The sequence below is a fragment of the Pituophis catenifer genome, unplaced genomic scaffold, assembly GCF_029215685.1.
Source record: "Pituophis catenifer annectens isolate HBS135680 unplaced genomic scaffold, rPitCat1.0.hap2 SCAF_7, whole genome shotgun sequence".
Classification (NCBI taxonomy): Eukaryota; Metazoa; Chordata; class Lepidosauria; order Squamata; family Colubridae; genus Pituophis; species Pituophis catenifer.
In genome coordinates, this window is record NW_027256887.1 from 86325360 (window position 1) to 86342266 (window position 16907).

Below are 16907 nucleotides of genomic sequence, written 5' to 3' on the forward strand. Positions count from 1 at the left end.
AATAGAAATAGAATAGAATAGAATAGAATAGAATAGAATAGAATAGAATAGAAATAGAAATAGAATAGAATAGAATAGAATAACACATCTTTTTTTATATCGAGTTGCATGAAAAGAGTTGCATGAAAAGGTAGAAATGTCCTCTCTTATCCTTTGCTTGCTGATTGGTAGGTTCTTCAGATCCGTTCCTGCCCTGTCTCTATGTGAGGTCACCCAACACGTTGCATGGATGTGTTCTTTTTTGTTTGTTTGTTTGTTTTGTGTCGATTCAGGCCCGAAGTCTGCGTGATTCAGAGCGGATTTTACGAGAAGGACCGGTTGAAATCTCCTGTATGAAAGAGGAGTCGCTTAGCCCTTCTGTGCCCCCAACAGGCAGAAAAGGTATTTCATGTTATTAATACGTTTTCCTAGTTCAGGGGTCAGAAACCTGCGGCTCTGGAGCCACATGTGGCTCTTTCATCCCTCTGCTGCATCTCCCTGTTGCTGGTCAGCACCACAATTTTGAGAGGAGCTTCCGGTTAGGACCTTGGTGGCTCGTTGAGGGTTTAAGGTTGCCGACTCCTGTCCTAGTTCGTAGAATTTTTCCTTACCTCTGGGCTATACCGGTAGTCCTCAACTTACGACCACAATTGAGCCCAATGTTTCTGTTGCTAAGTGAGAAATTTGCTCCGTGAGGTTTGCCCCATTTTACGACCTTTTTTTTTTTTTAATTTGATTTATATGCCGCCCTTCTCTGGAGATTCAGGGCGGCTTAAGCAATAGCCTTCATACTTTTGTATATTTTATACAAAGTCAGCTTATTGCCCCCACAAACTGGGTCCTCAATTTACCTACCTTAGAAAGGATGGAAGGCTGAGTCAACCTTGAGCCTGGCGAGATTCGAACCTGTAGTAATTGCAGGCAGCTGGTCTTAATAACAGGGTACTACCAAGGCTCTTTGTTAAGCGGATCACTGCCATTCCTAAATTAGTACGGTAACACGGTTGTTAAGTGAATCTGGCTTCCCCATTGACTTTGCTTGTCGGAAGGGGATCACATGAGTGACCCTGGGACACTGCGACCGTCATAAATAGGAGTCTGTTGCCAAGCGTCTGAATTTTGATCGCATGGCTACGGGGATGTTGCAGCGGTCGTAAGTGTGAAAAATTGGTCATAAGTCACTTTTTTCAGTATTGTAACTTCGAATGGCCACTAAATGAACTGTTGTAAGTCGAGGACTACCTATATGTTGACTTTAATTAAATCACAGACACACACACACATGCCCAGAAACCAGCATGACAGACTGAGGAATTCATGGAGTTTGTCAGAGTATATTCATGAACTGGAATAGGGCATAGCAACAGGTCAGCCAATGAGGGCTGTTTGGTAACTGAAACATAGTATTTGTTGTATAGGGCCATAAGAGACAGTTTGGAGCCTGGGCGTGGCTTAACTGTTCTGTATATAAGCTTGAGGGCAGTAGCTTCTCCATTTTGCCTCCTCCATTTTGTGCTGTGTTTTTTCCAGAGATGGGTTTCAGCAGGTCTGACCAGTTCTGGAGAACCGGTAGCGGAAATTTTGAGTAATTCAAAGAACCAGTAGTAAATATTCTAACTGGCCCCACCCCCATCTATTCTCTGCCTCCCAAGTCCCAGCTGATCAGGAGGAAATGGGGATTTTGCAGTACCCTTCCCCTGGATTGGGGGCGGAATGGAGATTTTACAGTATCCTTCCCCTGCCACGCCTACCAAGCCATGCCACTCCCACCCAGCCACACCCACAGAACCGGTAGTAAAAAATTTTGAAACCTATCACTGGTTTGTACTTGCTATTTCTCTTCTCTACAACGTGAAAAAACCTACAATGGTATTGTATATAAAGACATTTTCTTATGTAGTTGAATCCTGCAGAATTATTTAATTGTGTCTGATTGCGTGTGCTGCAACAACCTCCGAAGTTGAAGTCCACCACAACTCTTAAAGTCTGGAGATTCCTTGTGTAGTGTCATGTTGTATTATTCTGCCTTAAAGGATGGAATGAATTTTTTTTTTTAATGAATATATTTCAACACGAATGCCCTGGAATTTTTTATAGAACCACAAGGAATTTCTTGGGAATCCCCAGCAGATGACATCCCGGTTTCTGATTCTCCGGTGGAACTGGAACTGAGGAAAGACATTCAAGTAGAATTGCCAAAATTGACCATCGATGATTTTTACTTGCACAGAATACTGGGGAAAGGAAGTTTTGGCAAGGTAAGGTGATGGCGAGGAGAAAAAAAACTTGATTTTTAAATTACGCAGCAGGAAGTGTGTAGTCATTTTCATAGTTCTGTCCTTTCCACTCCAAAATCCTCATTTCCTTCACTCTTGCTACTAGTATGAAGGGGTAGCTGCAGAGCTGCTAAGCCACCATTCCTCTGTTATATTGAAAAGACCCTCTGAAACAAGAGCCAGGAAGACAGGCGAAGCCAAATTTCCTGCCAATGGGAAGCCAGCTCCCTCATAAGCTCAGAGTTGAGGTGAAGTATACAAAAAGTCCACTTTTGCCATGATTTCAAACTATTCCTGGCCCAGAAATAATTTGATTCTGCTGCTAAATATAGATAGTCCTCGACTTACAAATACAATGGAGCCCAACATTTCTATTGCTAAGAGAGAGAGTTATTAACTGAGTTTTGCCCCATTTTACGACTTTTCTGGCCACGGTTATTAAGTGAATCACTGCAGTTCTTAAGATAGTGTGATGGTTAAAAGTCTGAAGAGATTCTCAGTCATCATCCAGGTCATGGTTGTCCCAAAGGTGCTTTTTCAGGTGGCAACTGGACTTTCCTGTTTTTTTCTTTGAAGACGTTTCGCTTCTCATCCAAGAAGCTTCTTCAGCTCTGACTGGATGGTGGGGAATGGAAGGATTGATGCTCCTTGCAGACAGCTGGTCATTTGCATCCTTTTAGAGAGTCATTGAGACCACTTGGAGGTTTATCTGTGTCGTCAGGGACACGACCATCATAGTGTGATGGTTGTTAAGTGAATCTGGCTTCCCCGTTGACTTAGCTTGACAGAAAGTCGCAAAAGGGGACACTGCAACCGTCATAAATATGAGTCTGTTTACAGTTGCATCCTAATTTTAATCACGTGACCACGGGGGAACGCTGCAACGGTCACGTGAAAAGTGTTCCTAAGTCACTTTTTCCCAGTGCCGTTATAATTTCCAATGGTCACTAAAATGAACGGTTGTAAGTCGAGGACTACCTGTAGACCTAACCTGAGGGCCCGTTCAGATCCACAACGGATTGCAAACTGATATACAAAGCCCTCAGGCCCGTGTGTGCGTGAATTATCTTCCTACGTTTGTGACTTTGCCCGTCTAAGCGGCTCCTTGGTGATTATTTTTTTTCGCTCCAGGTTTTCCTTGTCGAACTCAAAACCACGAACCAGTTTTTCGCCATGAAAGCCCTGAAGAAGGAGGTGGTTCTGATGGACGACGACGTGGAATGCACCATGGTGGAGAAGCGTGTCCTCTCGCTGGCTTGGGAGCACCCATTTCTCACCCACGTCTTCTGTACTTTCCAAACTAAGGTTAAAAAGAGACATTAATCAATCAACCACTTCGTCCAAATCACGCAGTTACTACCACTAGAGCAGGGGTCACCAACCTTTCGGACCTCAGGGACCACTAAATTCATAATTTTAAATCCTTTGGGCCGCTAAGATGATCTGCCTAATGACCGGCTGGGTGGACGTGGCTAGATGGTCATGTGACTGGGTGGGTGTGGCCAACTCGATGTCACTCACATTCACATGTCTATTCACCCCTCCCCTCCTAGCAACTCCTCGCCTCCCCGCCCGGGCTCCTTAGCGCCCCAACAGGAAGCAGTTGTTGGAGCTAAGCAGCCACCACAAGAAAGAGTTGACAAAACAGCTCAGTTCAAATTGGATCTGACCAAGAAGGAGGCTCAGTAGAAGCACCTCACTGAGGACTAGGAGCATAGGCTTTCCAAGCAGAGGGAACACCTGCAGGGGTGCAAGGCCAGGTACTGGTGCCTGGAGGCTCAGCGGGCTGAGATTGTCAGCCAGTTCCAGGCCATGATGCAGTCCCACTGGACAAGGCCCTCTGGCTCTTCGCCATCAGAGGCATGTTCTGTCCCCGTCTCACACACGCACCCCCACAGACAGTCAATAGTGAAATAAACCAGCCGACAAAGGTTTCTCTAAGAGCAGAATTGGCAGCAACCCAGTGGCTGGCTGCCAAGAGTCTTACTTACGAAGGGAGTGTTTTTCAAAGCCAACACACAAGAGATAAGAGAATATTCAAAAAGTCCAGCAATGCAGAGAGGTTTGTTCAATATCAGTTTTTGCTCGTCACAGCCACCACACCCCCTTTTATACCCTGTGGGGTGTGGCCAGTGACTCAGCCTAATCCCTGGCACGCCTCTTCCTCTGCTGCGCGCGCTTATCTCTGCGATTCTGTCGAGGGTCCAGCCAAGACTCATCATCATCATCACTGTCCACCTGCGGCTGCGTGGAAGTGCTTGGCCCCGGGCCTATCTCTTGGCCTTTGGAGGACACCGGAGGCGTTGCCAGAGAGGAGGGTCCTGGAGAGGGAGGCCTTGCCAACTCCTCTCCTCCACTCTTGGAGTCCTCTCCTGCTGATAACACAGGCTCGGTGATCGGAGCCATAACAAGGCACTTCCCTCCAGCCTTTGCCCAAAACCCCACACCAGGAGGCCGAAGCAGACCCCAAGTTGGAATTTCTGCCCCCCTCCGACCCACACAAAAAGACCCCGAAGGGGGAGACTCTCTGCAGCAGCACAAGCGTTCATTGCACGTATCCGCCTCTGTTTGAGGACTCCTGATTTCGTGGAATATAAAAAATGCAAATAATTTTTCTGCGGACCACCAAAATTTTCTCGTGGACCATCAGTGGTCCACGGACCACCAGTTGGTGACCACTGCACTAGAGCTTTTGCCCAAATACTAATGGTCATTCTTTTGCCCCTTGCTAGGAGAACCTGTTCTTTGTAATGGAGTACCTCAACGGAGGAGACCTCATGTTCCATATTCAGAACTGCCACAAATTTGAAATGGACCGAGCAAGGTGAGGTGGGCCTGGCTTGACTTGATGGAACAGAAGCAATCAACCAGCATAAATTTATTTACACAATAAATTCTGAATAGACTGACAGCACACTAAGCTGTGTGCCTGTAACTATAACCTCCTGTTCTGACCTAGGCTTCCTGAGACAGTAAAAAGCACACAATTAGTCCCAAAAACCCTCTTATTATTTCAACGGCTGTGAATTCTGTTCATCCACAGCCCGTGATGAGTCACAAATAGTTTGTAAAGAGTCCGATAGGCGTCTGCCACAGTCCTTTGGGATAAGGCTGATAAGCACCCACCTTTATCTCCCTTGACACACTGCCAAAGATCTAATTGCCAGTTAGCTCTGCGAGGTCCACATGGAGCACAGAGTCAAAACGGAGCTTCGGAATTTAAACCGACTAGAACGAACAAGGTTGCTTCCTGCAAAGGCTCACGTGCCTTTGCTCCTCCGTTATGTCTTATGGGAGGGTCCAATCATCTCCAAGCCTTACTCCCAAGTCGCCCCTTTTGTCTTAACTGTTCTTGCCTTCTGGCAGCTCTGCGCATGCGCGCACTGGGAACAGGCTCCCCCTATTCCTCTGCCTCGCTGACGTCACACTCTGGAGGCTCAGGAATCAGCACATAACTCCCAGGTGACCCTGTCCCTGTCTCTGCCTCTGACGCAGAGCCCTCGTCCGAGCCTTTCCCAGACTCCAGGACTGGCCCATGTTCCTCCTCAGCCTCCTCACCGTCCGACTCTGCTGCCAGCTCCGCAGGCTGCCGCTGGACCACAACATCTCCATCTTGACCTTTTGATGTACCTATTTCTATTCTGTGCTTTCATTATTCGATTGAGTAGACAAATAGAAACGACAACAAACCTTATTATTAATAATTATAATGAAATATCATTGTTCGCCTCACCTGAGCCAGCCAGAAAGATTCTTCTTTGGTTCTTGTTGTGATAAAAGGAATGTTTCCACATTTTATAGGTTCTATGCTGCTGAAATTATTTGTGGGCTTCAGTTCCTTCATTCCAAAGGCATCATATACAGGTAGGGATTATTATTATTTTCTTTAAATCCTGAAATTTTGCCAGTTCCAAATAAAAGATCAGCGTACAGAGAACTTTGAGGGTTCTGTGCCAGTTCTCCTCATTGTTGCCCAAATTTGGATCACATGACCATGGAGGGGGGATGCTGCAGCAGTCGTAAGTGTGAAAAACAGCCATAAGTCACTTTTTTCAGTGGACGTTGCAACTTTGGTCATTAAATGAATAGTTTTAAGTTAAGGGTTACCTGTATTCTGTATGTTCTCCACCTTGAGTTACAGTGATACCTTGGTACTTAACTGCTTTGAAGTCATCAAATTTGGTACTCAATGAATTTTGATGCAAAAATTTTGTCCAGGTACTCATTGTTTGATTCGTACTCAACGCACAAGCTACATGTCAGGGTTCCGATGGATGCCCTATTTATTTATTTATTTATTTGTTTTATTTATTTTTTTTAATAGACTTTATTGAGATTTTTTACAGAACAAAAAGGAAATAAATAAATAAAAACAAACAAACAAACAAACAAACAATCATTCAAACAATAACGTAGAACACATAAATATAATAAACATTTTCAATTTGTATCGGATATGCAGTGTTTTAACTATTTACATAAATAATACTTGTTGATATTTTGACTCACTTTTAACCAATATTTAACACACCTTTGATCTTTCTTCCATTTTATCATGCAACCACTTGTACCACCTTTCCCACACCATATAGTGTACTGACTTTTCATCATTTAATTCATAAGTTAATTTAGTCATCTCTGCGCACTCGAGTATTTTCTTAATTATAAGCTCTTCTGGTGGTTGAATTTTCTCTTTCCAATACTGTGCGTATGCCAATCTAGCGGCTGTAATTATATGGATCATTAAATGTGTCATTTCCTTTCTATATGGCTTCTTTATTATTCCCAGGAGGAAAATCTCTGGTGTTAGTTCAATATCCTTTCGCTTCCGGGCATGTCCACCACAAGTGAAAGAAGGTGCCTTGGCCATGGCCGCATTTCCAACAATTGGGATGTATATTGGGATATATCTTCGCTAGTCTGGCCGGGGCTAGGTACCACCTATGAAACATTTTGTAATGATTTTCCTTATATGCCACCGCTCTAGTCAATTTAAGATTTCTATTCCATGCCTCCTCCCATTCCCCAAAATTTATATTGCACCCTATATTTTTCTCCCATGCAATTATTTGATTCTTTGTAACATCTTCAAACTTCTCATCGCTTAACAAATAATTGTATAATTTTGCCAGAATCTTTTTATTTGTTCCCATCAGGATTTTATCCAATCCATTTGGTCCCGGTTCTAGACCGTATTGTTCTTTGTCCCTCTGATATCTGGATTTTACTTGTGAGTAGGTCCACCAATCTAAAGTTATTCCTTGCTCTCGTAAGGTATCATTTGGTTTAAGCCTCCCTCCTTCGTCTAGAATATCTTTATATCTGGCCATTTTCTCCCTCTCCCACCTATTTGGGTGAGTCAGGGCCTCCATCGTTGAGAGCCAATTTGGGATTTTCTTGTAGTGTTTTTGTCTGATCTGGGTCCATGTTTGTATCAAGGAATCTCTAATTTTATGTCTATGGAAATATGTCTTCTTTTTCTTCTCCATTTCCCAGATGTGGGCGTGCCAGCCTTTTTGCAAGTCATGGCCTTCTAGAGTAAGAATTCTCGCATTTTCCAGGGTGATCCAATCTCTTATCCAAACTAGCTTGGCTGACCTATAGTATGTTTCCCAATCCGGGAGTCCAAATCCACCTATATCTCTTTTGCCTCTTAAAATTTTAATGGAAAATCTCGTTTTTTTTCCCCTCCCATATAAATTCTCTAATGATTTTGTCTAATTCTAGAAAGAATTTTTTATCTAAATTTATTGGTATATTTTGGAATAGAAATAATATTCTGGGGAGGATGTTCATCTTAATTGTGGCTATCTTGCCCAAAAGTGATAATCTTATTTTTTTCCAGTTATCTAGGTCTTGTTTTATTTTTCTAATTAGGGGAATATAGTTATCGTCTTTCAGAGTCGAACATCTTGATGTAATCCAAATTCCTAAGTATTTAATTTTTTTGGCAACCTGTAGTCCTAATACTTCTTCTATCTCGTTTATTTGTTTTAATTTGTATACCGCCCTTCTCCAACAGGACTCAGGGCGGTGAACAGCCAAAATAAAACAGAACATACAAAATTTAAAAACAGTTTAAAAAATAATTAAATATTTTTGGCCACAATTTAAAACAACCCAATTAAAATCAATTCAATTTAACCGAAAACAGTGGGATCAAGCCAGCCCAGCTAGGTGAAATAAATAAGTTTTCAGGGCCCAACGAAAAGTCCGGAGGTCTGGTATTGTGCGTATCTCTGGGGGGAGGTTGTTCCAGAGGGCGGGCGCTGCCACAGAGAAGGCTCTCCCCCTGGGGGTTGCCAGCCGACATTGTCTGGCGGACGGCATCCAGAGGAGGCCCTCTCTGTGCGAGCGTACTGGCCGGTGGGAGGCTATTGGTGGCAGAAGGCGGTCTCGTAGATACCCCGGCCCTAAGCCATGGTCACCAACACCTTGAAGTGCACCCGGAAGACCACCGGGAGCCAGTGCAGCTCGTGCAGGATCATGAATCATGAGCCTCGAGCCAAGCTTCAAAAGAAATCCAGTTATTTATTAGGCGCTTCACGTCAGCACATTCCAAGTGAAGCCAACTCTGGCCCCAAGTAATTTATGACCCAGGCATGACCCTGATTCCCCCCTCCGCCCAGGATGTGTCATCAGTCACCTTCACCAAAGAAGCAATTTCTCAGGTTGTAGAGATCACTCCCCTCCAGCTACTGTGGGTAACCCTTGGAGACAGCCTTGGAAAAGATATGTCTGGAATGTGCTTTTGTTTTTTGGCTGCCGTGCTGCTTCTCCTTTTCCCATTCCCCTTGCCATGGCAACTCGAGAGCAGGCCAGGGATGCTTTGTGAGTTGGCACTACAACTTGTCGGTGTTGGCTGCCTTGTGACTCACTACATTATTCCTTATGGGAATAATTTGTTTGGTACACATAGTTTTTGGTGCCTCCCGGAAGCATTAACAATGAGTACCGAGATATCGCTCTACTTGCAAAAAAGCAAATAAAGGTAGGATATAAATTAAATAAATAAATCGATTTTAGGAGCAGGGAATGGCAGCCACAATGGATTGGAAGATTGGAGAAGACTAAAAAAGGGACTTTTGAAGGAACAGAGCTAACCCTTCATCCTCTTTCAGAGACCTCAAGCTTGATAACGTTCTCCTTGACAAAGAAGGCCACATCAAGATTGCTGACTTTGGCATGTGCAAAGAGAACATGTTAGGCAACGCTAAAACGAGCACCTTCTGTGGGACGCCGGATTATATTGCCCCTGAGGTAGGTGGGCGTGGACCTTTGTTTCTCCAAAATAAAAGAACATACAGTATAAAGAATGGTTGCTGGAATTGGGCACGTCTAGTCTAGTGAACAGAAGGACCAACGGTGACATCAGTGGTGGGATCCTGCCGGGTTAACAACCGGTTCGGTGATCATGTGTGCAGTTTTATCAAAACTAACCTTCCATGTTACTTCTGGGGAGTAGCATAGCTGAGGCACGGCAGTCCATTCTGCCACGTGAATCAGCTGAGAGGGTAAAGGTAAGTAAAGAGCAGAGGCGGGTGGGTGCACCCACCTGATCGTCGGAGCTACCGGTTCACCTGAACCAGTCCGAACCGGCTGAATCCCACTCCCGGGTGACATGATAGCAGAGTTCCAATATTTGAGGGGCTGCCACAAAGAAGAGGGAGCCAAGCTATTCTCCAAAGCACCAGAAGGCAGGACAAGAATCAATGGATGGAGACTAATCAAGGAGAGAAGCAACCTAGAACTAAGGAGAAATTTCCTACACAGTTAGAATCGGTGGAACCACTTGCCTCCAGAAGTTATAAATGCTCCAACATTGGAGGTTTTTAAGAGGAGATTGGACAACAATTTGTCTAGAATGGTAGAGGGCCAGTGGTGAAATGTAAAATTTGTTACTACCGGTTCTGTGGGCGTGGCTTGGGGAGGGGTAATATGACTGAGTGGGCGTGGCCAACTTTTTTTTTTTTAAACTTTTAAAACCATTTTTTCTACAACCTCTTCGGCTGAGCCACTGAGCCACCTAACCAGGCTCACTTAACAACGATCACAAGAAAGGTCATGAAAGGGGACAAAATTCACTTAGTAACTGTCTTGCTTAGCTGCAGCAATATGAAGCCCAGTTGTGGCCATATGTCGAGGACTACCGTCCTTCTTTAAGCTTCCTTTTGTTTGTTTTTCAACTCTCCCTTCTCTTTCCCATTGGCAGATTCTTCTTGGGCAGAAATACAACATGGCGGTTGATTGGTGGTCCTTCGGGGTCCTTCTGTACGAGATGCTGATTGGCCAGTCCCCCTTCCATGGCCAGGATGAAGAACAGCTCTTCCAGTCCATCCGCATGGACAGCCCATTCTACCCCCGCTGGCTTGACAAGATTGCAAGGGACCTCTTAGTAAAGGTGAGGTTGGGAGATTCCATTATACCAGAACGGGGGTGTTTCCAGTTTGAATATCCCATCCATCCAGTTTTGGTTGCCATGATGTAAAAAAGATGTGGAGACTCTAGAAAGAGTGCAGAGAAGAGCAACAAAAGTGATTAGGGGACTGGAGGCTAAAACCTATGAAGAACGGTTGCAGGAACTTGTTGTGGCTCCGTTACCTGAGCCTGTGTCATCGGCAGGAGAGGACTCCGAGAGTGAAAGAGAGGAGTTGGCAAGGCCTCCCTCTCCAGGACCCTCCTCTTTGGCAATGCCTTCGGTGTCCGCCGAAGGGCAAGAGATAGGGCCGGGGCCAAGCATGTCCACGCAGCCACAGGTGGACAGTGATGAGAGTAATGAGTCTTGGCTGGATCCACGCCAGTGTCGCAGAGATAAGCGCGTGCAACAGAAGAAAAGGCGTGCCCGAGATTAGTCTGAGTCACTGGACCACACCCCACAGGGTATAAAAGGGAGCGTGGTGGCCAGTCAAACCTTGTGACGAACAAAGCTGAAAGCTTCCACGCCATTCTGCATTGCCGGACTTTTGCTATAGACTTTGCTGGATTATCTCTGGACTTGATTGACTCCGTAATTATTGAGCTGTTTCTTTTGATGTACCAGAAGCGGGGAGAAGTTATCTCTCCTCTTCATAAGTAATAAACTCTTGGCAGGCAGCCACTAGGTTGTTGCCAAGTTCCGTTATCATAAGGAAAAGGATTTTGCCGGCTGGTTTAGTCTTTAACTCTTGGACGTCTGTTGGTGTGTGTGCGTGTGGGACAGGGACAGAACAGAACTGGGTATGTCCAGTTTAATGAAAAGAAGGACTAGGGGAGACATGACAGCAGAGTTTCAAATTTTGAGGGACTGCCACAAAGAAGAGGGAGTCAAGCTATTCTCCAGATACAGATTAACAGAATTGGAAGGGACCTTGTAGGTCAGTGGTGGGTTGCTCCTGGTTCGCAAGAACCGGTAGTAAAAATTTGTAGTAGTTCGGAGAACCGGTAATAACATTGGCTGGCCATGCCCCTGAACTGGTCCCCGGCCCGGTTGCTGCTTGCTTACCCTGCCCACCTCATCAGACTTAACAAATGTCTCGTTTCAGAATAGAAATTTTGGGCTCAATTGTAGTCGTAAGTCATAAGTCGAGAACTACCTGTACTTCCAGTTTTCAGGAAAACAGTGCCCTGTTTTAACAACTGTGGGATTGGCTTAACGACCACCATTTTTAAAAAAAGGTTTTAATATGAGATTGATCATGTGACTGGCCCATTTTTATTTTTTTTTAACAACTATCACCCCTTACGACCATGGTGGAAGGTTCCATTATGGTCATAAGTCGAGGACTACCTAAATTCTTTACCTTAAGTTCTAAAGAGAAGGTTTTCTCGTTCTTTAAAACCATTTGCTAGTGAGGGAGCAAATGTTTCACGTACCTTTTATCCATTTTCTTAACGCTTCGATCTTTTGATTTGTAGCTTTTCGTTAGAGAACCGGAGAGGCGGTTGGGAACCCAAGGGAATATTCGACAGCATGCCTTCTTTCAAGATATCACTTGGGAAGCTTTGGAAAGAAAAGAGATTGACCCGCCTTTCAAGCCTATCGTGGTGAGAATTGTTCCTTTGACTCTCTTAATTTCTCTGAATAACTTCCTGAAGCCACAGTTAATTTAATTTTAATTTTTTTTGTGCGTTTATTCCAGGGGTGAAATGTAAAATTTGTTACTACCGGTTCTGTGGGCGTGGCTTGGTGGGGGGGGGGGTTAATGTGACTGGGTGGGCATGGCCAACTTTTTTTTAAAAAAAACTTTTCAAAGCATTTTTTCTAACTGGTTTTTTAAATTTTTGTATTTATGTATTTTATTGCTTGGCTGTTCACCGCCCTGAGTCCTTCGGGAGTAGGGCGGTATACAAATCAAATAAACTAAACTAAACTAAACTAATGCTTTGAAAAGCCTCTCTGATGATCAGGCAACTCAGCTGGGATCGTCAGAAACTTTTCAAAGCAATGTTTTTTACCACCTCTTCGGCCAAGAGGTTGCAGAAAAAAAAGCCTCTGACGATCCCAGCTGAGCCACGTGATCATCAGAGGCTTTTTTTTTTAACTTTTAAAAGCATTTTTTCGTCAGAAGAGATTGTAGAAAAAATGCTTTTAAAAGTTAAAAAAAAGCCTCTGATGATCGTGTGGCTCAGCTGGGCATGTGGGGGGGCAGGGATTTTTGCTACCGGTTCTCCAAACCACCCGCCTCCATCGCTACCGGATCGGGCGATCCGGTCCGAAACGGGAGCATTTCACCCCTGCTTTATTCCATTCAGATAGCATTCCCCCCATTTACACGTAGTCCTCGACTTACGTCCCTGCATTTAATTACAACAGCACTGAAAAAAAATACAGGCAGTTCTCGATGTATGACCACATTGGAGCCCAACGTTTCTGTGGTTAAGCGAGACATTTGTTCACTGCTTTCCGAACTTTCTTGCCACAGTCGTTAAGGATAAGGATAAGGATAATTTTATTTCTATACCGCCCCTCTCCCGAAGGACTCGGGGCGGTGTACAGCCAGGTAAAAACACAATGCAAATATCACAATTTAAATTTAAAAAATTATTAAAACTATTACATTTAAGGCCAATTAACTAAAAAACCCAACAATTTAAGAATTCCAAATTTAAAACGCAATTATGAAGCTAGCCCTGCCTGTCGGAAGAGCAGGGTCTTAAGAGCACAGCGGAAAACTCGGAGGTCAGAGATCTTGCGTTAAGTGAATCACCACAGGTTGTTAAGTGAATTCGGCATTCCCCCGTTGATTTTGTTGGTCAGAAGGTTGCAAAAAGTGAAACCACACATTGGGACACTGCGACCGTCATAAATATGAAGCGGTTGTCAAGCATCCGAATTCTGATCACATGACCACGGAGCTTCTGCAATGGTCGTAAGTGTGAAAAATGGTCACAAGTCACTTTTTTCAGTGCCGTTGTAACTTTGAACTGTCACTAAATGAACTGTTGTAAGTCGAGGACTACCTGTAACTTATGTGCATTTTTCACACTTACGGCCGTTGCAGCATCCCCGTGGTCACATGATCAACATTCGGATGCTTGGCAACTGGCATGTACTTATGCCTGTTGCATTGTCCCAAAGTCATATGATCCGCTTTTGACAAGCAAAGTCCATGGAGACGCCCGATTCACTCAACAACCGTGTTATTAACTTAACCACTGCAGTGATTCACTTAAGAACGGTGGCATAAAAGAACATAAAACGGGGCAAAACTCACTGAACAATTCTCTCGCTTAGCAACAGAAAATGTGGGCTCAATTGTCATAAATCGAGAACTACCTGTAGTTCAGTTTTGCTATGGGGAAACCAGGTTATTGGGTTATCATAATTGGGTGAATCAGGCCATCACATTTCAACTGTAACTCAGTTTATCTGTGGTCTCGGCAAATTACATAGCCTAATTTTTTGTGCAACAGACAAAACGGAGAGTTTTTAAATTATGTATTTATATTTATACGGCATCCATCTCATCAATGCAACTCTGCACAGCTAAGAAAAATTAAAATACAATATAAATACATCCAATGCTTTAAAAAGTACTATTCGCACTCAGATGTCTATGGGGAGTCTCAATCATCCAGTCATGATTGTCCCTAAGGTGCTTTTTCAAAAGGCAACTGGACTTTCTTTGTTTTTACTTGAAGACATTTCGCTTCTCCTCCAAGAAGCTTCTCCAGTTCTGAACCGAACTGAAGAAGCTTCTTGGACGAGGAGTGAAACATTTTTAAGCAAAAACAAAGTCCAGTTGCCTTTAGAAATAGCACTTTTGGGACATTCCTAGCCAGGTGTTTACTACCCAGGGGGAAAAAAAAGTTACGTTCTGGGTGCGAATTCATACAATTGGCTTCACCACATCAAATCAGGTCCTAGCAGATGCCTTCACACAATACGCTAAGTTTAGTTAACCTTAACCTTGGTAAATTTTCCTCTAACTGCAAATCCAACTCACCTATGGTTTTTTTTTAATGCAAACCCACAACACGAGAATTTAATAACCAGGGTAAGTATCTGCAAAGAGCAGGCAGTGTGTGGGTGTGTGAGAGTGGCTTATATGTGCATGCCACTTGATCGTGCAAATGCTACTCTACTCTACTCTACTCTACTCTACTCTACTCTACTCTACTCTACTCTACTCTACTCTACTCTACTCTACTCTATTCTTCGCATTCCTAGAGTGGCTGCATCTTCTTTCTAAAGATTGTGGAAGACTTTCTACATTTCTCCTCAGAAATTATGTGACAAGGGCACAGGTTACTGCTATTTTTCCAATCCTGTCTTTTTTTAAAAAAAGCTCAGAGGCTTCATCTTCAGATAAATCTCCCTCTTTATTGGCTGCTCGAGAGGAGTTTTCTCCTTTGTCTGGGTCTAACGCCACTTTCTCTCTCTTTCTCCTTGAAAGAAATCGCCAGGAGACTGCAGCAACTTCGACAAGGAATTTCTCAACGAAAATCCCCGCCTCTCCGTCGGAGACCGGACTCTCATCAACAGTATGGACCAAAACATGTTTAGGACTTTTTCGTTTACCAACCCCATCATGGAGAAATTGCTATCCTGAGGAACGACCTACAGTAGAGGCATCCTTTAAGCACCTGGTGAAGCCGATCCAGAGACAGTGGGACGTGACTGGTTTGCACCTCTGTCTACATCTTCCCTACTCTGAACTTGCAACTTCTGAGAGTGCAACAATTGGTGGGATCCTTGCACTCTGTGTCTTCTCGTTCACCGGGCAACCAGGAGGATAGGAGGACCTGCTTTGAGAAGAAGACTTGAAGTGTTTCTGACCCAGCTCCCCAAACACGACAAACCCTCTGCAGTGAACTTAAAAGATTCCTTTCTTAGGAAAATGCCGGCAGTCCCGGTAAAAAGTTTCTCTCTCAGGCTAACAAGTCTGTCCATCCGGAAGATGAATAGTTATTATTATTATTATTATTTATGGAATTTGTATACCACCCTACTCCCGAAGGACTCAGGGCGGTGAACAGCCAGATAAAATACATATAATACAAATGTTAAAAAAGCATTAAAATACAATTAAATAATTGGCCCGGAAAACGAAATTTAAAACACCCCAAATTCATAAAACAAATTTAAAATTGAAGAATTTTAAAAGTTTAAAAAGTTTAAAAGAGAGGTTAGGCCAGGCCGGCCTGCTGGAAAAGAAATGTTTTGATGGCATGGCGAAAAGCGCGCAGGTCCGGGATCCTCTGTATCTCCGGAGGGAGCTCGTTCCAGATGGCGGGTGCCCCCACAGAGAAGGCTCTCCCCCTGGGGGCCACCAGTCGACATTGTTTGGCTGACGGCACCCGGAGGAGCCCCTCTCTATGGGAGCGTACTGGTCGGTGAGAGGCTACTGGTGGCAGAAGGCGGTCTCGTAAATACCCCGGTCCTAAGCCATGGAGCGTTCTAAAGGTGGTAACCAAAACCTTGAAGCGCACCCGGAAGACCACCGGGAGCCAGTGCAGCTCGCGCAGGAGGGGGGGTCACATGGGAGCGCCCCGTCGCTCCCATAACCACCCACGCGGCTGCATTCTGGACCAGCTGGAGCCTCTGGATGCTCTTCAAGGGGAGCCCCATGTAGAGAGCATTGCAGTAGTCCAGGCGGGAAGTGACGAGGGCATGAGTGACTGTATTTAACGAGTCCCGATCCAGAAAGGGAGGCAACTGGCGAATCAGGTGAACCTGATAAAACAGTTGTCTGCCACATCTATCCATCTCCACCCCCTGCCTGTTATCCCCATAGCTAGGGTGGGGCTTCGCTAGCAGCGGTGGCTCTTCCTTTCCCAGGACCGTCTCATAGATTTCCACTGCTCTCCTCTCCTCTCCTCTGCCTTCTGTGCATCAGGCACAGGACCCAGCTGTTCCTCCTCTTCCTCATCAGCCACCTCCAGACCTGGAGGCTGTGACTCTCCATCTGAGGGCTGACAGACGGCCCAGGCTCCGCCTCTCTCTCTCTCTCTCTGACAGATCCATTCCCTCTTCCTCCCCCCTCGGAGCTCTCAGGTTGCCTGGATGCTGACCCTGACTCCCACGGCTTCTTCTCCTCATCCGATTTGGCTGTTGGAGGGGCCGCCGGCCAACAGGCCACAACACTCCCAAGACTGGAATTACAACTGCACAGATTTTGCAAATTTGCAGACCTGTTCTCTGTTTTCCCCACTGGGGAAAAAAAACAACAA

General features: G+C 44.8%; 1 protein-coding gene across 1 annotated transcript in view; it reads left to right on the forward strand.

The window, feature by feature from the left end:
• The window catches only part of PRKCQ (protein kinase C theta), a 61127-nt gene extending 45332 nt beyond the window's left edge, over positions 1–15795 (forward strand). The window contains exons 10-18 of the mRNA XM_070947975.1: positions 273–381; positions 2077–2237; positions 3387–3560; positions 4988–5079; positions 6057–6119; positions 9377–9515; positions 10468–10656; positions 12150–12278; positions 15131–15795. Coding sequence (XP_070804076.1) covers positions 273–381; positions 2077–2237; positions 3387–3560; positions 4988–5079; positions 6057–6119; positions 9377–9515; positions 10468–10656; positions 12150–12278; positions 15131–15286 — 1212 coding nt within the window. The 3' untranslated portion in view covers positions 15287–15795. The remainder of the gene's footprint in view (positions 1–272; positions 382–2076; positions 2238–3386; positions 3561–4987; positions 5080–6056; positions 6120–9376; positions 9516–10467; positions 10657–12149; positions 12279–15130) is intronic.
• The last annotated feature ends 1112 nt before the right edge of the window (positions 15796–16907 follow it).